At 52.0% G+C, this 23,432-nt stretch overlaps 5 protein-coding genes across 6 annotated transcripts; 1 reads left to right on the forward strand and 4 right to left on the reverse strand.

Annotated features, from left to right (window-relative positions):
* Window positions 1-2,686: 2,686 nt before the first annotated feature.
* LOC128271332 (polycomb protein EED) lies at window positions 2,687-4,581 on the reverse strand. The gene is made up of 3 exons (XM_053008804.1): window positions 4,275-4,581; window positions 3,910-4,206; window positions 2,687-3,837 (listed from the first exon to the last, which is right to left on the reverse strand). The coding sequence occupies exons 1-3, from the start codon at window positions 4,353-4,355 to the stop codon at window positions 2,947-2,949; spliced, it is 1,269 nt and encodes a 422-aa protein (XP_052864764.1). The 5' UTR covers window positions 4,356-4,581; the 3' UTR covers window positions 2,687-2,946.
* A 416-nt stretch (window positions 4,582-4,997) lies between these two features.
* On the forward strand, window positions 4,998-8,066 carry LOC128271837 (U4/U6.U5 tri-snRNP-associated protein 1). 2 transcript variants are annotated; one of them, XM_053009493.1, is made up of 3 exons: window positions 4,998-5,085; window positions 5,160-7,824; window positions 7,896-8,066. In XM_053009493.1, exons 2-3 carry the CDS (start codon window positions 5,791-5,793, stop codon window positions 8,034-8,036), a joined length of 2,175 nt encoding a protein of 724 aa, XP_052865453.1. In that variant the 5' UTR covers window positions 4,998-5,085; window positions 5,160-5,790; the 3' UTR covers window positions 8,037-8,066. The 2 variants fall into 2 exon arrangements, with proteins under 2 accessions (XP_052865453.1, XP_052865452.1); XM_053009492.1 differs by lacking the exon at window positions 4,998-5,085 and having other exon boundaries at window positions 5,098-7,824.
* Window positions 8,067-8,582: 516 nt separating this feature from the next.
* Window positions 8,583-11,237, reverse strand: LOC128273304 (protein-glucosylgalactosylhydroxylysine glucosidase-like). Its single transcript, XM_053011243.1, has 4 exons — window positions 11,121-11,237; window positions 9,495-11,048; window positions 8,942-9,426; window positions 8,583-8,875 (listed from the first exon to the last, which is right to left on the reverse strand). Exons 1-4 carry the CDS (start codon window positions 11,204-11,206, stop codon window positions 8,583-8,585), a joined length of 2,418 nt encoding a protein of 805 aa, XP_052867203.1. The 5' UTR covers window positions 11,207-11,237.
* Window positions 11,238-11,620: 383 nt separating this feature from the next.
* Window positions 11,621-14,085, reverse strand: LOC128270642 (protein-glucosylgalactosylhydroxylysine glucosidase-like). The gene is made up of 3 exons (XM_053008051.1): window positions 12,416-14,085; window positions 11,872-12,350; window positions 11,621-11,802 (listed from the first exon to the last, which is right to left on the reverse strand). Exons 1-3 carry the CDS (start codon window positions 14,083-14,085, stop codon window positions 11,621-11,623), a joined length of 2,331 nt encoding a protein of 776 aa, XP_052864011.1.
* A 491-nt stretch (window positions 14,086-14,576) lies between these two features.
* Window positions 14,577-19,439, reverse strand: LOC128270643 (protein-glucosylgalactosylhydroxylysine glucosidase-like). The gene is made up of 8 exons (XM_053008052.1): window positions 19,294-19,439; window positions 18,542-18,870; window positions 17,587-17,910; window positions 17,026-17,416; window positions 16,721-16,965; window positions 16,517-16,604; window positions 14,775-15,457; window positions 14,577-14,713 (listed from the first exon to the last, which is right to left on the reverse strand). The coding sequence occupies exons 1-8, from the start codon at window positions 19,437-19,439 to the stop codon at window positions 14,625-14,627; spliced, it is 2,295 nt and encodes a 764-aa protein (XP_052864012.1). The 3' UTR covers window positions 14,577-14,624.
* Window positions 19,440-23,432: the final 3,993 nt, after the last annotated feature.

Raw genomic sequence — 23,432 nt, forward strand, 5'->3', positions numbered from 1 at the left:
TCAACCGAAAAGAGGCCATAATTTTGCTTCAATTGAACTAGTAATAAACTCATGCAACAACTTATTTATTTGCTCCAATATGTGTTTTATTGTAGACCTTAGTTTTCTAAGTCTTCGATAAGCCTTTGCTTTTATTTGCTAACAAGAAGTAGAACCGTTCCATTCCGAGGATAAACATTGAAATATGTGCGACGCACCGGTACTTGGCTTTCAACCTCTTGGCGGCGGAACCCTAAATAATAAACCGATTCAGTGGAAGTAGTAGTGGAGGTAAATAGAAACCGATAATCAGCCCTCGGCACCATTTCTCCGAATCGAACCGGAAATGGCCACCTTCTGCGCTGGCAGAGTAACCTTTCAGCGAACCGAAGATAGTCGCCTCCTTGCTCCGTCGTCGTCGTTGGTCTTCTTGCAAGAAAAAAAGAGGAAATACAACAAATCGCGCAACCGCTCGACGGGGCCATGGGCGCGGAAAGCGAAGCCATAGTGATAGTGAAAACTGATGGGCCAAGTAAACTGACTCTGCGAGAGTGCCGTGAGCGAGAGCGGGCCAACGAGCGTGTAAGTAATGCGTTCTGCGTTCGCACAGCGAGGTCACAACACGAAACGTCGTGATTCACTCTCACTCCCCACGATTGCGGCCGATGGACAGTAACGAGAATTAATAAAAAGTCACCGCGGCCGGAACACGCTCGTGGCAGAGCAATCGTGTCTGATCGTGCTTTTTGGGAGACGCCGCATTATGAAGCGTTTCCTCGAATTTCAAGAGCACATCATTCCAGCTGTGGAACGACGCGCTACCGATTTCCACCCCCCGAAACCCCCCGCATTATATGACGACAGGCGACGGACGTCACGCACCCAGCGCCCGTCAGAATGTGTGAATGTGTGCTCATTACTCACCTGATTTTTCTCGCTTCTGCGAACGCCGTTTCCGGTGCACAGCCGTGGGAGGGTGTTCCGTCGGGTTATCCGTCGATTGCTTTCGATGGGCTTTGCAGATTCACAGCAGGCTGCGCTTTAGCCTCGGGTTGTTAAACAGACTGCTTCTTGTTTCAAACCTTTTTCACGATAATTCCCAATATGAGGAACTAGACTACGGAACAGCCACCTCGGGAAACACTTGCGCCATTCGAGCACTAGGACCTCCCGTCGTTCCTTGGGACGCTTCTCACATTCACGGTCACCTCTCACGCGCGTCTGATTCGACGCTTCCGGATTGGTGTGTTTCGTCTTCCTACAAAACCCCCGCGGGTCGTGCACTTCCGCACCCACACGCGAAATTCCCGGCTGTCGACCGACCTCGACACTCGACAACGGCAGCCAGCAAGGGTGGTGTCCGCAGTGCAGAAACCCCGCCGCGGTACAGTTCCGCGAAGCACACACTTTCCGGAGCCTTTAATGCGTTACACGCTGACGGGCGGCGCGATTGATGCTCGAAGATTCCGAATGCACCGAATGGCGCTGGTGGTGGTTAAGAAGGCCGGCCCGACAAGAACTTATTTTGGCGTCGTCTCCTAGAATGGCAGCGAGGTTTAGTGTGGCCGTGTTTCGGTTTACGCTTTCCTTACGCTCGTGTCACGCTTCTTCTTCGGGCAAGTAGCTTGCTTTGCTGTTTTTCGAACTGAACTGTCATGGCACTTTCGCTCTTTCTCACCAAACCACCGCGCGCGCGTGTGTGGGTAAACATTTGCGAGAGAAACCTGGCAGCTTCTTCGAAAATCGAAATGCACCACCACGGAGAGATTCTGTCATTGCTGTGAGCAGTGAGCGGCGAAGTGAGTTGTGCAGGAGCTAGGTGAGCATGAGTTGTCAATGTGAGAGAAAATGGGACCGCATTGCAAGTTTTGCGCCGTTGTCACAAATCAATCGATCGCCGCACTTTCGTTGGTGTCTGATATATTGTTGCAAATCCAAGTAACAACATAAATTAATTCACTATTCACAGAGCGACTTGTGCGTATCAATCCGCTATGCAGTTTTATAATGGTGTTGGTGAGATGATTCTTATTCCGAAATGCCTCACCGAATCTTGTCAACCTTTTCTGCTGTCTGGATGTTGTGATACACTGCTAAGCGATTGCTTAATTTCTTACGTACAGCGATGAACCGGCGCACTGCAAACGGAATATATCGCTATCCGTTAGCAGACCACCACACGACGAAAAGGCACAAAATATACCGCATCTGATTCCTTTCTCACAACTCATTGGTACGCCAATTCCGTACGATGGTGAGCACGCGACTCACTTGGCACAGGTCACGCTCACGCTCATTCGTCGGCATCGGCACGAAACTAGTGAAAACCCATCCTCACTTTTTCAAAAAGATTTATTCTTCTAATGTGCGAAATGTAGTAAAATTTACTGATAATTTTCAAAACTATGCTTTCCGACTTTGAACATTTTCACCACCGCAAATCGTCTCAGTTCGCCAAAGCGTGAGAATGACAGTTCTCTAGCAATGACTCTTCTCGTCATTGGTCGCTTCGGATTGCAAGGTTTTCGAAAATAACATACGAGCGAACGCGTTTGAATTCGTAACGGCTGCATTGGCATAACGGCGCTACAGTTTTGGTGGATAAAAAAAATTCAGTAAAACACGTAGATTTACCAGAATATATTTGATGATGATGACTACCCACGGTAAGTTTATGTTCCACCAATCGAGGTTTCCCTAAGCTTACTCCTAACACAATTGTGGAATCCCCCTAGGTGCTAGTTCTTTGTGAGCGAGATCGACAGAATTAGCAAGCTCGAAGAATTCGATCGGGCATGCGTGCCTTTTCAGGGTATTCGCACGAATATAAAAACGCATGCTCTTGCGAAGTATGTATCCGCCATTAGCTAAAAGAAATTCATTTACGAATGCATTACACAGTCCTTTTGTCTCTGCTCTCACGCCGTGTCCTATTGTTAAAACATGAAAACTGTCCGACTCCGCGCTCTAGCTATTGATCTTGTCCCATCGCCAGACGGTTCCGTCGTCACACACGTTGATCAAAATGTCCCCTGCCCGTGAGAACGACGTCTGTCGGATGGCGGTGGTGCACTTCGGGTGATACAGCGTGCTGCACCGCGGGTGCACCGGGTCGTCTGTGTCCAGCTCCCAGATGTACGTCCTGCCGGTCTGATTGCCAAGCGCCAAGTGCTTCTGCCAGTAGTCGAGCGAAAAGCGGATGAACCAAATTTCACATTCCTTGTACGAGAGCGTGTTGATCACGGTCGTCTCATTGTTTTTCACCTCCGTATCGTCCAGCTTGCCCGGTTTCCAGCAGACGATCGAATTTTCGCACGACTTGGACAGCACAAAATCGCCCATCCACCGAACACAATCCACGTAGTTCCGGTGAATGTCTCGCGTTGAGAACACTGGAAAATGCTCGTTCACGGACGGAAAGCGCAAAACGCTTTTACTTTCGTTGAACGTGTAACTGATGCGGATTGCATGGCGCATCGTTTCGGTGTCCAGGCGCCACATCTTCAGCGAGTGATCCATACCGCACGACATGATGCGCATCCCGAGAATATCAAAGTCGGCACTCAGCACCTCGTCTCGGTGTCCCTCGACGCCACCGAACACGGCAATGCACACATCCGTCTTGGTGTTCCACAGCCGCAACGAATGGTCCTTGCTTGCCGACAGCAACAGATACGGTTCCTTCGGGTGAAACTTTACCTCGTTGATGGCGTGCCCGTGCCCAATATAGTGTTTGTAACCGTCCAGCGAGGCAGGGCTAAATATTCGAATCACACCACGGAGTCCGGCAGCGGCCAATATGGGCCGCCCACTCTCCGCCTCGTGCGACCAGGCACAGGTGTAGAAGACCTCTTCGACCTGTAAGCATGAAATTGGATCATTTCGCTATCGGAAGCTTTATCGACCTGCCTTTTTGGGGTTTTCACTTACATCCGGATCGGAGAAGCACTGCTTCAGCGTTATGCCACCATCGCGCTGGCACTGATAGATCGTCACACGGTTGCTACCAACGGCCGCGAATATTGGCAGCTCGCCGTTCTTAAGGTTCTGATTAAACTGACACCCGAACAGCGGTTGACCGTGGTCTTCCTTCACGAAGCCGGCGAATTTGAAGATCGCTTTCACCACCTTCGGTAACTTTTTCTTGTGCCGGCGCCGTTTTCGCCGGTTTATGTGAGTTTCACTCCCATTCGATGTGTTATCGGTACAGGTGCTGGACGTTTCGTGCTACAGTGGGCGGAAAGTGCATTCCATAATTGAGAATGGGAAGCTCGATTGATCCATACACCACTTACAATATCCTCATCGTCGTCTTCTTCGGAATTTTCTCCATGATGACTTGCCGGTTCCTCTTTCACAGTGGCCCCAGGTTTCATTGTACCGCGCGAGTGCAACCGCGTATTCCGCTCGTTCACATCCAAACAAAGGAGAGCGCCAAATTTGACAAACACGCTCCTGATATGTGCTGTGACAATCGGTGCAGACGGTGCTGGTGAGTTGGTTTGGTGGCCAATTTCGAGTGATGCCGCAATGAATTCTCACAATTCCAACGGTGATATTGGGCCACAATGGAGCTGATCACCGTTTACGATCACTCGGTGCAAGAATGGTTCACTTTTTCACAGAACAAAACCCCAGCAAACCATCAGAGCCTCATCACCGAGCCAAAAGCGAAACAGCCATCGACAATGACAGCTGCGTTTGATTGTGGTTGGATTCGAAATCCGAACCGGTTCGAATCGGCTCGAATAGCACAACCGGTTCAAAACAAAACTGTGTTTCTCGTCTAATTACAGTAAATGATCGAATGATGAATGAATCAAAGCTATGAGATTATTCAAAAATAGTTAATGGTAAAGAACCTACGAAGTAAAAAGTTTATATTCCTCACAAATTCAGTATTTGTGGGATTATTTCGAGGGAGAACGAAACCTACCGTTCCCTAAGGGAGCTGTCACTTTTGACGGCAGCAGATAGCCGAAAGCGAAAAACAAAATGAAGTGTTTTGTGCAGTAAAATTAAACGTGAAAATATCGGGTTCTGCAATCAAAACAATAGAAATTGTGGAAGAAACTGTAGGGGTGTGTGCGTGCACGTTCGACACAGGTAACAACAACCATGGGCTCGTCATCTAAAAAGCATAAACGAGATTCTAAAAAACATAAACGTCGTTCGCGCAGTCGCTCGCGGAGTCGTTCGCCGCGCTACGAGCGCGAGCGCGACCGCGTAGAAAGATCCCGTTCCCACTCGGAGGACGATGCGTATGAAGCGGACCGTCGCCGGCAGGGCCACAAGAAGGGGCGCCGAGAGCGCCCGGATAATCGGCCGAACCGGTCGCACGGTGGCCACCGGAACCGGTCGGCCACCGAGCTCGTTCACACCGAAGTGAACCAGGTCGATGAATCGGACAGTTCGGACTGCGTAGAAGTTCCACTCGACGAGGATGTTGCTCCACCGCCACCATCGATCAGTCGCCGTTCACCTAGTCCCCCGGTTCCGTCGCCACCGCCGCCGCCGCAGGTTCAAAAACGACGCCGCTCCCCTTCACCGCCACCGCCGCCGAAAACTTCATCGTCGGGAAAAAAGAAAGCCATTTCCCCCATTCCGGATGCCGGTGCCGGTGATGTGCTGTCGGTCGCGGACTCGAACAAACTGCGTGCCAAGTTAGGGTTACGCCCATTGGATGTGCCGTCCAGTACCCGTGGACATTCGGATGCACCGAGAAAGCGTCATCGATCACCTACATCACCGCCGCAACCAGCACCTCCACCACCGCCGACAGCATCATCATCATCGAGCCGGAAGCGATCGATGTCTCCGATTCCGGAGGCCGGTGCGGGAGATGTTCTTTCGATCGAGGCCACGAACAAACTGCGGGCGAAGCTCGGATTGCGTCCACTGGATGTAACGCCTGCGAAACCGCAACAAGACTCCGGCTCTAAGGATGACGGCGCAGGAGACGATGGTAAACTGAAGGACGATTGGGGCGAGTTTTACCATAAGCCGGCCCGGAATCTGGCGGAAAAGACGCAGGAAGAGAAGATACGCGAGAAACTGAAGGAACGTCGGGAGAAGCGGGCGATAGAAGAGAAACTGAAACGCCTGAAGACGCTCGGGGATGACGAGGAAGTGGACGATGTGCGCCAGTGGGTGTCAAAGACACGCGACAAAGACAAATTACGCCGGGAGGCGGACGAGCGTGCCCGGTTGTTGGATGCATTGGACGAGGAACTCGCCACCGGTTTGGAGCGGGAAGATCGTGAACCGAAGCGACGGGTAGCAGAGAGGCGCGGCGCGTACCGTGATCGCGATCTCGAGGGACTGCGAGTCGAGCACGATGTGGAAGCGTTTACCGAAGGGCGGCAGGTCATTCTTACGCTCAAGGATGCGGACGTGCTGGATGAGGGCGCGGGCGACACTCTCGTCAACGTGAACATGGTGGACGACGAGAGGCACAAGCGGAATGTGAAGAATCGCAAAGCAAACCCGCTCCATTACGGTTACGACGTGTACAGCCAGGAAGACGATGAAGTGGACGAGTTCGGGTTGCCGAAGGAGCGCGAAGTTTTGGGGAAATATCGCGAGGAGATCGACGGAGGTCCTCGCACCAGTAGCTTCGTGATCGGTTCAAACGCCGAGGAAGAAGCACGCGAAAAGCGTCGCTTGTTGGAGATCAAATCGAAGCTTGACCGCAAAAAGCTCGACTCCCTTGCAATGGCCCCGGCAGCACTCGTGTCCGATTACTACACCGAAACTGAGCTGGCATCGTTTAAGAAGCCGAAGAAAAAGGTACGCAAAATACGACAGAAGCTTCGGGCGGACGATATCCTTGCATCACTGCCTGAGGAGTCCGGAGGTGCACCCGACCACGGATCACGCCACTCAAAACGCCACGGTGCATCTGCGCAGAGCGATCTTAGGCAAACGCTTCGCCAAAGAAGCGCAGCAATTGCTGTGGCCGATGTGCTGCTAACGGATGACACGCCTGCCCTCGAGGAGGACCTCAGCTCGGTCAAGTTGGAAAGTACGGTCGAAGATGATGAAGATTTGCAGGCCGTGCTGGAGAAGGCGCGACGTCTGCGCCAGAAGGAAGCACTCATTTCGAAGGCCCTTCCGATCGATCCGGAGCGTATCAAGAGCGAGGTGAAGGAAGAACCGGAGGACGGTGTCGGCGGACTGGAGAGTGATCGGGTGCGCGACGGAACGATGCTACTGAATTCGACGGCCGAATTCTGCCGCACGCTCGGAGACATCCCTACCTACGGAACGGCCGGCAACCGCGAAGAAGATCCGAACGAAATGATGGACTTCGAGCGCGACAGTGATGGTCACGGGGGCGACTCGGAAGCAGAGGATGTGGCGGGCAGTAGCCGACGGCCCGGCACGTGGAACTCGGTGAACACCGAGCAGGAGCAGGAGGAAGGCCCCGAAGGGGGCGTTAAGGTCGAAGAGGTAGCGATTCTGGACGAGGAACCGGACGTAGCGTCCAGTGTGGCCGGTGCCCTGAAGCTGGCCCAATCGAAAGGATACCTCGAGCGCGAGGAAAGCAATCGACCGAGCAATGCTCGGTTTGCGCATCTTCAGGCGCAAAACTATTCGATCGAGGACAAGAGTCACGCCGAGGAGAACGACAAGTACTCACGGCGCGATCGCTACGCGGGCCCCATCATGGACTTCAAGGAGAAGGATTCGTTCAAACCGAACGTGAAGCTCGAATACATCGACGACAACGGACACCTGCTGACCCCGAAGGAAGCGTTCCGGTATCTGTCGCACAAGTTCCACGGCAAGGGCCCGGGCAAGAATAAGGTTGAGAAGCGGTTGAAAAAGAGTGAACAGGAGGGGGTAGGTTGAGTGCTGGATGTTAAGAACCCGTACAGCAGTCTTTTAACGTTTGTCCGTATTCTTTTTTGCAGTTGATGAAAAAGATGAGTTCTACCGACACGCCACTCGGTACCCTAAATATGCTGCAAGCGAAGCAGAAGGAGACACAATCACCATACATTGTGCTGAGCGGGACGAAGCAAAACACCAGCATCATCAAGCAGAAACGCTAGTGTCCTACCGAAGGTGATCGTGTCGTTGCGTGTGTGTGCTTGTGTTCAATTATATTCCAATAAACCATCGTAGAATTATGCGTGGCACCAAGTTCTGGGTATTTGAGTTAAGTTGACCGGTAACTACAACAGACGGGTAATGGTTCCACCAAACAAACAGATCAATCTGAGCATCTTCCTCTCGGATGCGGCTAGGAGGGTCTGAGGGAGAGTAACACCTGAAATTGTCCGCAGCTACACCGTAGAGCCTTCGACCTATAATGTTTATTGCGTCAGGTTCTGGGTGGACTTATGATCCATAAGCACTCCACTCCAGAATCCCACATGGTCCACTCCAGCAAAAGGAGAAAAGCTAGGCGATCCCCTTGGCGAGCAGTCCCTTTGTGTCTTCAAAAGGATTAGAGAGCCTGCCACCCACCAAGCTCGTGATTAGTCACGGTCTCATAAAAAAACAGCAAAACATGAGAATGTTAAAAATTCAAACCTCAATTATTAAATGTTAAGTTTTTTCGACGGGTTTAGTGGCCCATCACGTCAACCCAAGGTTTATTTTGCCGATTTACTTTTCGGTTTTCTTCGGGAGGGCTTTGATTGTCCACCTTTCCGCTTTTCGGTTGCTTTGCGCTTCCCTCCAAGCGCAACGCGGATACTGTAGAGAACGCCAGCCAACCCCACAGCTACAGTGATCACAATAAGTTGCAGCCTGCTGAATAGATAGCCATCCTGGTCGGCCAATCGCATGCCGAGGACCGTTTCGTGCAGCGTACAGGTTGCTAGCTGATCGCTAGCCGGATCATCGTCTTGTCGAAGCAACAACGTGGCATCACTGGTGCCGGAATCTGTAATGCAAGACAAGAATGTGTTTGATTGGTCGCGGACCCTGGGTTCGCCTTGTGCAGCCTTACATTCACAGCCATCGAAGAGATTACGCTCGACGCTATCGACGAGCAGGGTAAGTTTATCGAACGCATCGCCACCGGCACCGAACACGATCCTGAATCCGTGCTGACCGATATCGAGTGAAAACGCTACTCCAGCGTAGTTCAGCTGCGGAATGAAAAATTGCCGAGCGCTAGGAGGAAGGCGCGGGTTCGTGATCACTAGTTGCCGATGGCGCAACCGTACTCCGGCGTAACCGTTGATCAGTGACTGCAGGAAACCACCGGCCCCGGTAATGAAGTTCCCGGCTCCGTCCGCTCCGTCCCCGTTTTCGCTCCACACGTGGAACGGAGCGCGAAGGTATTGCTGGTAGCTTTTGCGGAACATCACGGCCGCCTGGTCCAACTCGTTCAGGTCGAGGTGGCCAATTGTGTGGATGGCCCACGTCATGGCCGGACCATCCGGGCGCGTTACCATCGAGTAGAGCCTTAGATTGTTCGCTTTGGTTGATCTGTGGGAAGGAAAAGAGAAACCAGTCAATCATCCGCAGACCTAAGGGTCCTTTTTCGATCTACTCACTGTTTCATGGGGAACTCGAGCGGATAACCGAGCAGCACGACGTCGGCTTGCTTTATCTGCGTCCCGAACGTATACTCCTTGTACTCGGGATGCACATCGTACTGTGCATTGTAAGGCAACGTAAGACTTCTAGCCACTCGCAAAAACTGCTGCAGATCATCTTCGCTCGCTTCCGGCAATGGGCCACCCGGTCCCCGGCAATTGCAACCCACAAACGCTCCGAAGAACAAATTATGCGCCGCAATCACGTTCGTGTAGATGCTGTTAGTCACATTATGATGATCCTCGTCCGGTCCCATAATTCTGCCGATGTCGAACGTATCCGTCTCGGGGTTGTAATCGACACGGCTCTTCCAGAACCGTGCCGTTTCGTACGCTAGCCGGCACGCTTCCGTCCGCAGCCACTCAAGATCGCCGGTGGCGTAGTAATAAAGCCGCGCTGCGTAGGCAACGTCACCCGTTATATGATGCTGGTACTCGGGAACTTGTGGACAATGGTCGGGTGTCGTTTCACAACCCGTAAAAGCCGATTCCCATGCGTACTGCCAGCCTTCGTACCCGTTGCTGCGCGCGTAATCGGCGGCCGCTTCCGTTACGAGTGTTCGATAGTGCAGTAACCGCCGTGCATTTGCCGGATCGAGCAGCAAAATTGGTGGAAACATCCACATTTCCGTGTCCCAGAAGCTGTGGCCCTGGTATTCAGTCTGTTCCTTCCCGCCGCGGCCCAACCCTGACGGTGAAAGGCCGTAAAAAGGATAGCTGCTCGGCTGGAAGGTGCTCGACGAAGGCAGTGAGCTCGACAGGTAGAAAGCACTCGCTTTGATCACACGATCCAACCGATCGCTACCTTCCACGCGCAGGCCATACTTTTCCCACATCCGATCCATCTCAAGCCGATGCAATCGCTCGAAGTCGTGCTTTCGCAAGCCCTCCAGCTCTCGTTCCGCTTCCTGGCGTGAGCGTGAGAAAACGGTCAAAAACACGTACTCCCGATCGGTTTCTTCCGGCGTAAGGAACAGTTTTCGAGGAATCTGCTTATACGCCACGCACACCGAATGGCCTTCCGCTTGATACCGAGGATCCTCAACTTGATTCGTTCGACCACACATCACGAAGTACACTTCCCCACCGACGTCCATGGTGTCGAGTGGTGCGAGCTCAAGATCAACACTTTTGGTGCCGCTCAACTGCCGCGTGTCAATTTCGATCGTTTGCTTTGATTGCAACCGCCGAAGCGACACCCTATTGACGATCGTTTGATCGAAATGCCGATTGGGATAAACTTCGTGCAGAACGCGATATCCCCCCGAAGGATCTTCAAGGATCGTCCGAAATTTACCACTTCGCATATCGAGCTGGTAGCGACAGTTTTTGGGTTGCGCTACAAGCGACGAACAATTTGCCAGCTGAACGTTGGCAAAATTGGGGATACGTGCTCGATGGCTAACACCTTTCAACCCATTGTACACACCGTTCAAGTGTACGGAATCACCGTAGACAACGAATCCGAGGTGGCCATTGGCGAGAGTTGGCGTTACGGCCTTGTTCGGTGGTCTGGAAGCGTGAATGAGATGATCGTCGATCGATTTGTAAAGTTCGCAGGGACTCGGTAGATGGCCAACTCACTTTGTAGCATTGAACAGGAAATTATAGTCACTGCCAGCGACGGTCATAGAAGACAGCCCAAAGGCGCACAATGTTAGCAGCCACATCTTCCACTGATAATTGTTATCATTTTCTAAATACTCTCAAATCGTCAGAGGAAAAACGCCGGCCAAATCATTATTTGTTGACACTTCACATCCACTTTTGCTTTTTTTAAAATTTCCTTCGAGCTAAAAAGACTATGACTGTCAGTATACTGACAGCAATTCAGTCATAATGACAGCATATGTTGCGCAACTTGCGTGCAAAAGTGATTCAATTCGACAGTTGCACTTTTTATTATTTTAATGGGGGTTTGGAAATGGTGCATTTCTTTTTAATTGTTTTAGTGCAGATATAGAGCAGGTTCAGGTTTATCGGCACCAATGCCGGCACTAAGATTATATTTTGTTAAACATCGTATCGTAAACATAAATAAAATTTTATTGAGTTAATCAATTGAACACGTTCGAAAACGACGCCTAAAACATTTTGCTTAGGAGGTAACTTAGAATAAGTGACGCGAAAGCCACCGATGTACTCTGTAGCACTGCGGCACCGTCAGTTTGGTCGGCTACCTTAATGCCTAGTGTGGTCGGTCGCAGACTACACCCATTAAATTCTTGATTCGCGGTCTGTTGAATGGTCAACTCCATTGCCGAATCTGCCAAGTGATGAAGATAAAAGTTTTGTCATTATCAAAGCAGATATTGTGTCATCGTATTACACTTACATTCACAGTTTAAGCATATGTCCGCTTCCGCATTATTGATAACCAACCTCACTCCGGTATGGCCGGCCGTTTTGAACTTGATAACGATGTTGTTTGATCGGATCGTCAGAGAGAAGAGCACCTTTCGGTACTCGATTGTCGGTAGGTATAGGACGTTCGATTCCGGTGGCGGACGTACATTTCGAATTTCTAACCGATCCTGATGCAGTCGTACACCCGCGTAGCCATTGATGAGGGTCTGTAGGAATCCTCCGGCACCGGTTATGAAATTACCGGCACCCGCTTCGTTGTTACCATTTTCGCTCCAAACGTTGAACGGAGCACGCAGATATTGCTTGTAACTCTTCTCGAACATGGACCTCGCTTCCTGTTCTTGGCCCAGCTCCAGATGACCGATCGTGTGGATGGCCCAGGTCATGGCTGGTCCATTTTCCCGAGTAACTTGTGAGTATTTGCGCAGATTGTTCGCCTTCGTCGCCCTGGTCAAATGATAGAGATTCATCGTAAGCTGAGATGATTTTAAGGACTTTTCGCTGGAACTTACTCATTCATGGGATACTGTAGCGGATAGATCAACAGCACCGTGTCGGCCTGTTTGATGAGCGTACCGTCTACGTAGCCGTCGTACTGTGGATGAAAATCTCCTTGGGCGTCGTATAGCAATGTCATACCTCGTCCGATTCTCAAGAAATCTTTACCCTCGTCTGTGGACTGGGCGTGTTGCGAACAGAAGCAACTGGCAAACTCGCCCAGAAACAGATTGTGGGCTGCCATCACATTCGTGAACGCATTGTTGGTTACATCGTGATGGTCCTCGTCCGGGCCCATCGCATTGCGAATGTCGTACAGATCGGTACCGTTATTGTAACGCGCACGGCTACGCCAAAACCGTGCCGTTTCGAGTACCATCTCGCAAGCATCAGCACCGAACCAGTCGGTATCGCCAGTCGTGTAGAAGTATTGCCGAATGGCGAACGCAATGTCCGCCGTGATGTGATGCTGATATTCTACAACCTCGGGGCAGCACTCAGGCGTTACCTCTGTGCCGGTAAAAGCCGACTCCCAGGGAAACTGAACACCTTCGAACCCGTTCTTCACGGCATTGAGGCGCGCTCCATCAGCCACTACCGATCGGTACTGTAACACTTTCAGAGCGTTGATCGGATCCATCAGCAGGATCGATGGGTACATCCAGATTTCGGTATCCCAGAAGCTGTGTCCTTGGTATTCACGCTCTACTTCACCGCCGCGACCTAAACCGGCGGGAGCAAGCCCATAGAAGGGCAATCGGGCAACGTTGTTATCGACATTGTGCGCCGGAAGCGAGCTGAACAGGTAGAAAGCGCTCGCCTTAATAGCTCGGTCAAGGTCTTCGTTAGCCTCCACCGTGATACCATAGCGATCCCACAGAAGATCCATTTCTTTCACGTGCAGTGCGTGCTCTTCACCAGCAACTAGTCCGGCCAATATCTCTATCTGCCGGACACCGTGCTGAGCTACCATGCTGAATACGGTGTAAAAGACGAACTCCTTCGCCATAGTATCCGGCGTAATTTCCAAGTATTCCGGGATCGACTGGAACGTCACGCACACGGTTTGACCATACGTTTGGACGGTCGATTGTTCCATCTTCACTGTACGGCTGCACTCCTGCCTATAGACCACGTTCGACATGACGAACTCGTTCGTGGACTCCAGCGCAAAGTCACCACTGTCCATGCCAGGGATCTGCTGGATCCGCACCTGTATAGTGCTCTGCGAATTCAATCGCTGCACTCGGAAACGATTCACTAGCACCGAGTCATAAAATCGATGTGGATACACCTCATGGTCCACCCGATAGCCGAGAGTGGAACTTTCGCCAACGGTCACAAATTTTCCTTCCCGCATGTCCAGCTGGTAATTGCAGTAACCAGGCTGTGGTGTACCATTCGTGGGTGAGCAATCGTACAGCTGGATGTTTCCGAAGTTGCGCACCCGAGCACGGTGCGATTGTCCTCCCTCGCCATTGTACACTCCGTTCAGATGGACGTGTCCATCGTAGACCACGAACCCGATCTGACCGTTGGCCAATGTTGGCCTCACCGACACATCTGGAAGCTGCGTGGTCACGAACTTATAGTGGGCATCATTGCTCTGCGCTAAACTAACGGTAGCGCCAAGTAGCAGCGACCCTAAGGCCACCGTTAGTATCACTACACCTGCTCCTGGCATCTCGTGACCACAAATCGAACGCATTCCACTGGACACTGCGCTGGTGGCACACGCAGACTAGGCTTATAAGTTTGAACAGACGATTTTTAAACCGACGATAAGATACGAAATGTCACTGATAAAAGTACTCCATCTAGAGACTTATAATTAATTCATACCTCAATTGTTTGTTCAACGATGTGTTATCGCTGATTAGATCCAGTATTGCCGAATCTTTTGACACCCCAGTTACAGTGGCCCGGTGATCTATTTCCTATGGCTCGCTCCCAAATCACCTCGGGCTGCGTGATTCGGACAGCATGGAACGTGTTTGCGAAACGATATCTTATCTGGTGTAGATAGCTGAACAAAACCCTAGGGCTGTGGGAGGTTTTCGAGGGCGGATTACTAAAAAAACATGTCACAAAAAACAATGCAGGAAACTGTTTATACAAAGCAATGGGCTGTTGAGTAATCGGTTGCACGCTCAATAGACGAAACAAAGCTTCGTTCGTTTTTATAGGTCATTTTTTAATGATGATTTGTTTGTTTGCCTAATGTTAGGCTCCGATGAGATCTTCCGGTAGACGACACCGCCCGAAAGGTACGCTCTTTGACCGGACAACGGCAGTTCGATTACGCAGGGCATCTGTTGCAGGGAAAGAAACCAGTTAATAATGGATTACAATTGGAGGTTGCTCAATACTCACAGGTTGCATTGACCGTGACATCATCAACGGCATTCCTATCGTCGAACTCTATCGTCAGAGGTTTTTCGACGTGAGTCACGGTTAGTGTCGATTGGTCTACCGTTCTCACAACGGTGATAAGCGCTCCGAGGTACTGTATCCCCTTGATAACAAGCTTACTGCTGCCAGGTGGTGGCTCCAAGTATCCGCGCACCTCCATACGGTCCAGATATATCCGCACACCACCGTAACCGAAAAGCACCGCCTGTAGGAACCCTCCGGCTCCGGTTACAAAGTTCCGCGCGCCACCTGAGTCAGGAGGTTGTTGAAGCTCATACCACACCAAAAATGACCCCTTCATGTGCGGCTGGTAGCTGCGGTTGAGGTAGGTGGCCGCCTGGCTGAGCTCGCCCAAGTCCAGGTGATTGATACTGTGCATTGCCCAGGTCATGGCAGGACCCGTGGGGCGAGTCACTGCTTCGTAGGTTTTCAGATCGTTGCTTCTGGTAGTTGCGGTCTGTCCGGTGTACTGGAGCGGGTAACCAAGCAGAACCGTGTCAGCCTGTTTGATGACCGTCCCAGGACGATAACCATCGTACTGTGGATGGTAATCGAGCACGGAGTCATACGGTAGTTTTAGGCGCTTGGCGATTTCGCTCCAATTCGCTCCAGATCCAGAGTTGTTGCAGAGGCAGCCAGCAAAGCTTTGCAGAAAAGGTAAGAAAATGGAACATATGACCACATGATCCAAGGTATGTCTGTTGTTGATTAAATAAAAGGCTAATCAATTAGCAAAACTCGAGCAGGAGAGGCAAAACGCTTCAGACATGGCCCCGGTGGCGGCTCCCGGTTAATAACTAGGTTTATCCGCACCCATCAGCCTTCCAACCAGCAGCAGCAGCGCCGAGATTGGCATTAAAAACTCATAAAGTAAATTTACTGCCACACGTCAAGATAAAAAGGGCGGAAGAGGGCGGACAGCTACAGTTCACAGCAGCGCAGCTATATTCGCAATCCGAAGTCGACGGCTTTTCGGCTTTCTTCGGAACGGCCCACATACGGAACGGTGGAACCCTTTACATCTTAGCGTCCCATCTGGGAGCTAATGAAATTCCAAACCAAACCACCAAACGGGACGGGACGGGTGCCGCGCCGGAAGTCCCAACACGATCCGGAAGCAATAGATAGCTGTCATTTGGTGGCTGGAGTTGTAATTTTAATCAAATTATCCACCCATCTGGCCGGCTGCCGGAGATAGATGTCGCTTCACAGTATTGGCCGACAACCTGGCCTGGCCAGCCCCGTGGAACCGGGTGAAAGGTGCCGTTAAAGGTGAACCCATTATCACCGAGATGTCGCTCACGGCTTGACGTCACGGGCGCGTTGTATCTCGTTCCCGTCGTCGGAACGTCGTCGAGAGGCAACAGGATGATGCGTCGCTTTTTCTTCGCTGACCCATTCATCATGGACACGGAAGCCCTAAGGGAACCGAAAAACCCGAAATAGCGGCGAGAAACAAAAACGAACGGAACGGACTTTCAAAAAGTTCCGCGCCGCCAACTGACTTCTGGTAGGTTGGTCCGGTTTTATGACTTGTCCATTTTCAATCTAATTAATCGGGGGAGTACCGGCCCCTAGTTTGAAAGCCGGACAGCGATTCCGTGGGGTTCCATTCTATAGAGTCCGCCCTCCGCGTGGAACGTGTGGGAATCTTGACGGGTCCCGAAAAGAGTTTCCCCGTTTCCGAGTTCCGAGGTACTTACTCGCCAAAATACAAAGCGTAGCCCGCGATCACGTTCGTGTACGCATTGTTAGTAACATTTTCATGATCCTCATCCGGTCCCATTATCGCTGGTAGTTGAATAAAACAAAAAACAAAAACAGGATCGTTAACAACAAAACTACACGCCAACCGCCGCCTGCTTGATTAGCAGTCCCACGGCCGGGCGCAGGTCAGCAACGCGGACCTGCGATGTCGTACTGGCCGGTTCCGGAGTAGTTGAAGGTCACACGGGCGGCCCAAAACGCAGCGATCTCTTGCGCCATCCGGCAGGCTCCCGATTCCTGCAGCCAGCCAAGGTCTTGCGTTACAGCGAGATGTTGCCGCACGGCAAAGCTGATGTCGCCGGTGATGTGGTGCTGATACTGGGCCACTTCCGGGCAGCAAGGTTGCGTCACTTCCACGCCCGTGAAGGCACTCTCCCAGGGGAACCTGTCACCGGGGCCAGACAAGGGGTCAATCGTCGGGCACAGTAATGGACACAATTCTTACCTAGCCCCAGGGAATCCCGTTGCAGCCGCCAGTTTTTTGGCCGCTGTCAACCGCGCCGTGCGATACTCGATCAACCGCCGGGCGTACGAACGGTCGATCAGGTTCAACACCGGGAACATCCAGATCTCCGTGTCCCAGAACGAGTGACCCTCGTAGTCGGCCAAATCCGTACCACCGCGACCCAGCCCGGTAGGGCTGAGTCCGGCGAACGGACCCGGTGCCCGAGCGAAGCTTTCGCCGAACGGTAGGTTGCTGACCAGATAAAATATGCTCGCCCGTACCGCGCGCTGTAGCTGGTCGTTTCCGGTGGTGAGGACGTCGAAGCGGTTCCAGAGGGAGCCCCACAGTGATGTATGCGCCCGCAGTAACTCTTCGTCCGGCTGCAGAAGGGCTGTGAATTATGGGATTCTTCGATAGTGATCGCAACGCACGGTAGACCGGCGGTAGGCCACCCCTTAGGGCACCGTGCGCGGAATGATTCGGTTTTTATCTCCACGAGCTTTTAACGACTCCTCCACAGGACTCGTGCATCTTACCGCGTCTGCCACCACACTCACGTACCTGTTCGTAGTTCGTTGCGCGCGACACCAACATCGCCATCAACCGTCATTATAAATTTAAACGACACCGACGACTCGGCCGGCCTCAGTGTGAGCCGTTCTGGAACGTGATTCCATAGCACACACACCGCGCTGCCCGCCGGCTGGTGGGGCCGATCCTCCACCTCGACCGTTTCGCCGCAGCTCTGATAAATTAGAATCCCTGTCTTCAGGTCGGCCTCGGCTGGTGATTCGTCGAGTCTGAAGTGCACGCTACGGACGGGCTCGAAGCGGATGTCCTCGCTGGCAAACTGTACCGGCGGCATCAACGGTACGCTGATTTCTTCTGAAACGACCAGTGAGAGTCCCTAATGAGTGTTGGTGCTCGGTGGGGAGAACACTAATGTTGGGTTGAAACGGGTGGTTGCTGTTTTTGTAAAATTGGGAACGCTGCATACATTACAAGGGTACGGGGTAAGTGCAACAGTTACACGGCCCAGAGGAACAAGAAATCAAACGTCTTAATGGAGTCACCCGTGACGGTACCTTACGCTACGATTATTATCATTAAAAAGCTTCCTTTGACGTGGTTTATGAGTGTTACGGGCCAGTCACCACGGCACGGCCGAGTTCCCAACCGCGGGATGGGGATGAAATGATAAAAGACCTGTAACGCTGCTCCCTTCGTATGTTCTGATCGACCTACTTCTTCTGTGCCAGCCAGCCAGCAGGCAGGTGCGACAGGTGCCGTAACCTGCACGGGGATCATAACCGTTTGACCGTTGAACGATCCTGGGAAACTCTTTAACCCCTGTGCTGCAATTGAATAATTATGATGGCATGTTTAGCCCTACATAACATATAGCTGCCCTTTTCGTCCCGGCCACAATGTAACTCGGAACTCGAAAGGAATTAATTTACATGCATTACTTTGCGACCTCAAAAACAGCACCCCGCGCTGCCATGCCATCGCTTACCGGTGTCCGGGTGCCGGAGCCTCTCGATCGTAACCTGATTAACGATCAGCCGCCGGTACAGTGCGTGTGGGTAGAGCAACTGGACGACCCTGTACAGCCCGGACGCTGGTCGGTGTACCACCCGGAACAATCCTTGTGCCATATCCAGCACTAGGGTGCATCCGCCGGCGTCCACCCGAACGTTGGCCACATTGGGAATCCTGGCGCGATGGCTAAGACCGCCGGCTCCATTGTAGAGCCCGGCCATGTAGACTGCATCTTCGTACACGGTAAACCCCAGATGGCCGTTGGCCAGCGTGGGTAGCGGAATAGAGCGATCGGTGGAGCACCTGGAACGGTAGAACAGTGAACGTGAACATGGCGGCAACGCATTTCACTTTCCCGAAAGGTTCCGGGTGCACTTCCGGGGATCCCATGATTAACATGTACATGCCTGATGAGTTCCGAGTTCCCCTCCGCGACGGTTGATCCTGCCCCAGAACACACAGAATGCAGCGCGACTGCGTTTTTTAATTCGTTTCCCAATAATTACCGGGCAACGACCAACCGGGTCCGACTCTCCGGGAACTCCGGGAAAATGTGGGAAAAAAGGTCTGCCCCCTCCCCGTGTGAGAGCCAAAGTTATGCTAATGAAATAATCGTAACCGCCGTGGTAAATTAAGTAAGAGGAACACGGTGGCACGGTTCCGACCGGGGACAGAGAAAGCACGTAACCGAACAATAGTAAACACGGCCCCCCACACCTAACTAACCTCGATTCGGTGAGTTCGTGGAGCAGAAGTTTGTCAACGTCCGGTCCGGGCGCCGCGTTCGTGACCGTTTCCGATGGATGGGGCGCACCGGACACCCAAAGAGTTGGCAGCAACAGCAGCACGAACAGATACGCTGACCCCGACATTGCTTCGGCTCCGGTCTGGGCGCCTGAGTTTGACGTGGTCCGATCGAACAAATTAGATCACAAACCCCGGGGCTCGCGGGGCCACTTTGCGCCGGTTTCCTAAGAGTCTCGCAAGCCTTTCGCTGGAAATTGCAAAACGAAACTGGACCACTCGGACGGACCACCGGTAGATCATGGGAACTCGACGCGACGCGACGTCCACTTCCCTGTTTACATTCTCCCGTAATTTGAGCTGCACGCCGAGCCGGCCGTCAACTGCACTACGGATCCCGGGAATCGTGACGTATTCCGGGCGTTGTCTAATTGCGCCCGATCGCAAATCACCGAGTGCAGTTATTGGGCAATGAGCGAAAACCGTGACGAGTGAACGAGCGCCCCGATCGATCGTTAGAATGATGGCGAAAGCCCTAGTCCTGGGCCTTTACCAGCGAACTCCGTCGAAGCGGAAGCTAATCAGCTGAGCCTGGCGATAAGCTCGTTAGTTTGACAGACCACTGGCCACGAGAGGTAAACAGCTTTGTTTACGTTCCCGGGATCATGCCCGACGGACGGAGGCCGCTTCATGTCAGCAGATCGCACGGGAAACGGACGAGAATTGGAGCACCGGTGGAGAGTCTACGTCTTGGAAGCGCCGGAGGTGACTGTCGTTCAGCGTCTGCGTCCGTGTCTCAGAACCAGTGTCTCGTGAGCTACGTTTGGAGGGCGCGTGTCCAAAATTGATGGCTACGTTTCCCACTTAATGCGCTCCGAGGATCCCTAATCGGACCCCGGGGATCGCTTGTATCTATATCGATTACATTTTCGCGATAACGTCCCCGATCTGACGTTTGCAGGAAGGCGATGTGTTACTTTGTCTGTGTGCTAGACTGGCGCTCCACGGTAATCGATTAGCTGGCCGTGCACCGGAACGGGAATTATCTCGGATTAGCCGGCCCTTTGGCTCCACGATGTGACGGGATCAGCCGGCCGCTTGTTGGCCGCCCGCCGAAAGTGTCGTAATGATAGCTTTTTCACGTCAACGCTATCGCTTTTGATACATTATCGCCTGTCACACCACACACAGACCTTGGAGTATAGGCTCCGGCCCGGGTCCCAGCTCGCAGTGTTCGCATCGCAGCGGAACCGGTGAACCGGTTGCGGCTCGCATCACCTACGGTGCGAGCGCCAAGTTTTGACAGGTTCGCCACGCCATACGTGGGTACGTTCGCACGTCGTCGGAATACCTTTCTACCCGCTCAGACAAGCCCTCGGGAATGGGCTCTTGAGTTACGCTCGTGTGGTAAAATGGTTAATCTTCTCGCAACGGACATAGCCAGGCGGCCCAGGCAGTATGTACGAGGCCGTTACGAGCTCCCGCGCAGGGAGCCGATGAGCCGGGAACTCTCAGGAACAAAATTATTCAATTATCTGTGATTGATTTTAGGATGCTTATTGGACACTTTACTCATCGATGGGGCGCTAATAATTCATACGCCGTCCAAACCATCAGGGTGTCGTTGCGTCGAAGCCTCCACGACTCATCACCGGCCGGCCGGCTTATGAATGGTGGCCGCGCATCGGTAGCCAGCGACAGACCGACACCCGGTGAAGAAGCGAATGATTGAAAAGCCCAGCCACGGCACTGGAGCACACACACAGGCTGGAAGGCTCGAAGGAAAGTGCTTCTGAATGCTGCCAACTCACGATGGCCGCACTGGCGGTCGCGGTCGCCACGCCAGCAAAATGGCGAGAGCCTTGAAAATGACAAGGGAAATCACAATAATTTATATTAATTATTTCACGCTCCCTACAGACACACACACGCGGACACACGCACACCCCGTTCACGGTTGACTGGTTGACTGCGGGGATGGGAAGCTCCTGGGTCGGCCTGTGTACCCGGGTGAAGCTACCGATGTCGGTCATGGCGGCGCTAACCCGAAGCCAAACCATTAATCTTGTGCAGGAGCTTTTGCGCAGAAGCTGTTTCGTGCCCTTTGGCGGCTATCTCGTCTTCCTGTGGACTGCGGAGGTCGCATGGCGATAACGCATCGCTTCGCCCGCGCGCATTCGTGTCGCCGAGCGTTTGGCCAGGTGTCCCTCTGGGCGGACGTTTGCTTCGGGAGTGTTGAATTTTTTGGTCTGGACTGTGAATTGTCGGACGTCGGAGTGATCGGATCGTCTAGGCTAGGAGGATTGATAAAAATCGCTAATCATAGTGCGGCGCCAATGATTGATCCTCTTGTTGTGCCGGCCGAGGGTGTTTTAATCAATGTTTTAATGTCCTCTTTGCGGTCCCACTCTAATTAGGGACTGGTGGCGGGGAAATTTTCATCTATGTCCATGGCGTAGAATAATAGGAATACGTCGTGACTTCATAATGCTGCTTTCGGTGCTCTATTTGCCGTTGGAGTTAGTGCTAATTGACAAACCCTTTGGCGATATGCAATTAGTCAGAATTGATGCGGCGAAGAGTGGCAAAAGTTCTTGCTCGCGCACCTCATCAGATCACCAACTCCTCGGTAGACCGAAACGCCTACTCGCCGGCGAGAAGACCTCCGGTAACTAAATTGCGTTTCATAAAAATAATAAACTCGCAACGAAGAGCACCCATGCCGAGCGGGGAACCGTTCATAAGCATAACGACTCCTGAGGGACCCAACGTTCCAGCCGTTCGTCGACGTCCGGTCGGCAAGGAATTGTTTACAGAGATTTACACACACACACAGACGGGCGCGCGGGTGCGCACAGACCTGCACCGAGACTTCGAGACCCCTACTCGCCCGGGTAACTCTGCGCAGCGACAGGTTGCGATGCCAATCTGGGAGCCTCCTCCAGTGCCTCCTAGGGGCCCCACCGGGGCCCCATCCCACTTCCTTCCACAGGGGCCGCAGGAAAAACCTTGAACCGGCTTGAACGCTGCCGGCGACGGATGTGTATTTTTTGGTGCCGCGTCGTTGCTTCCGTTCCGGTTGGCAGATTTCCTCGCACACACACCGCCAGTGGCGTTCTACTGTTGCCCTCGCAGAGAACCCCTCGTCGGTCTGGCCGGCCAGTGTTTGTGTGTTTGTCTGCACCCGGGAACCGGGGGGATTGTTCCGAGTGGAGTGTTCGGGCTTTTTTCCTGTTTTTGAACAACCGCAAAACCTTTCAAAACTGTCGAAAAAAGTTAAAAACCGAGACAACTTTCGTTGAATATGGAACACCACGTGCCCCTAATCGGGCGCCCGTTTATAGTCAGCACCCCCTTGGTAACTGTAATGTCCAGGGTAGAATGGTACCCGGAACGAGAACGAGAAATGAGTTTTTATTCATTCACTAGTTAAAGCTGTACGAAAAGAAAGTCCAGACCTGTTGCATACATGGAAGAGTCGAGAACGGTTGAAATGCTTAAATGTTAATAAAACTGCTGGTTTAGGTATATTGGATCTCATTTTCATTAATTAAGTGAATTTGTAATTAACAACTTTTTGGACTGCCTGTTCATGTTCAATCGAAAGAAGAAGGCAAAAAGCGCTTTACTAAGTTAAGTTAAGTGTCCCACGGTAGAATATCGAATCTTAACGCGATAATGAAGTAGCAACCTGTCGGACATTGGCTTTCTTTTTCAGTCCTACCAACGTAAATGATATTAGTAATTTAGCGGATGTACTGTAATAAAATAAATGAATATCCATCAAAAGAATATCAAAAGCTGCGTGATTGAATTGAAGCAAATGAAGCAAGGCTTCTAATGGCTCTTTCCTGGCTGATGATACCTGGCGGTACTTCGGTGAATCGATACAGCCAGATTCTGGTCAAGGTCCATCAGTTTCGGAGACTTGCCGATTGCCATGATTGATTGCCATGACTCTTACGTGGAGTGCGACATAGTTCCACAGTTTGGTTTGACCGCACTTTGAGCATTCCCTAATCTTGTCAAAAGTTGAGTCGATTAGGCACTTTAACTAAAATAAATTTAAAAAAACCCTCAACGTATACGTAAACAAATATTGTAGTCAAAGGAAGTTGGCT

This window comes from Anopheles cruzii, chromosome 3 (genome assembly GCF_943734635.1).
Source record: "Anopheles cruzii chromosome 3, idAnoCruzAS_RS32_06, whole genome shotgun sequence".
Classification (NCBI taxonomy): Eukaryota; Metazoa; Arthropoda; class Insecta; order Diptera; family Culicidae; genus Anopheles; species Anopheles cruzii.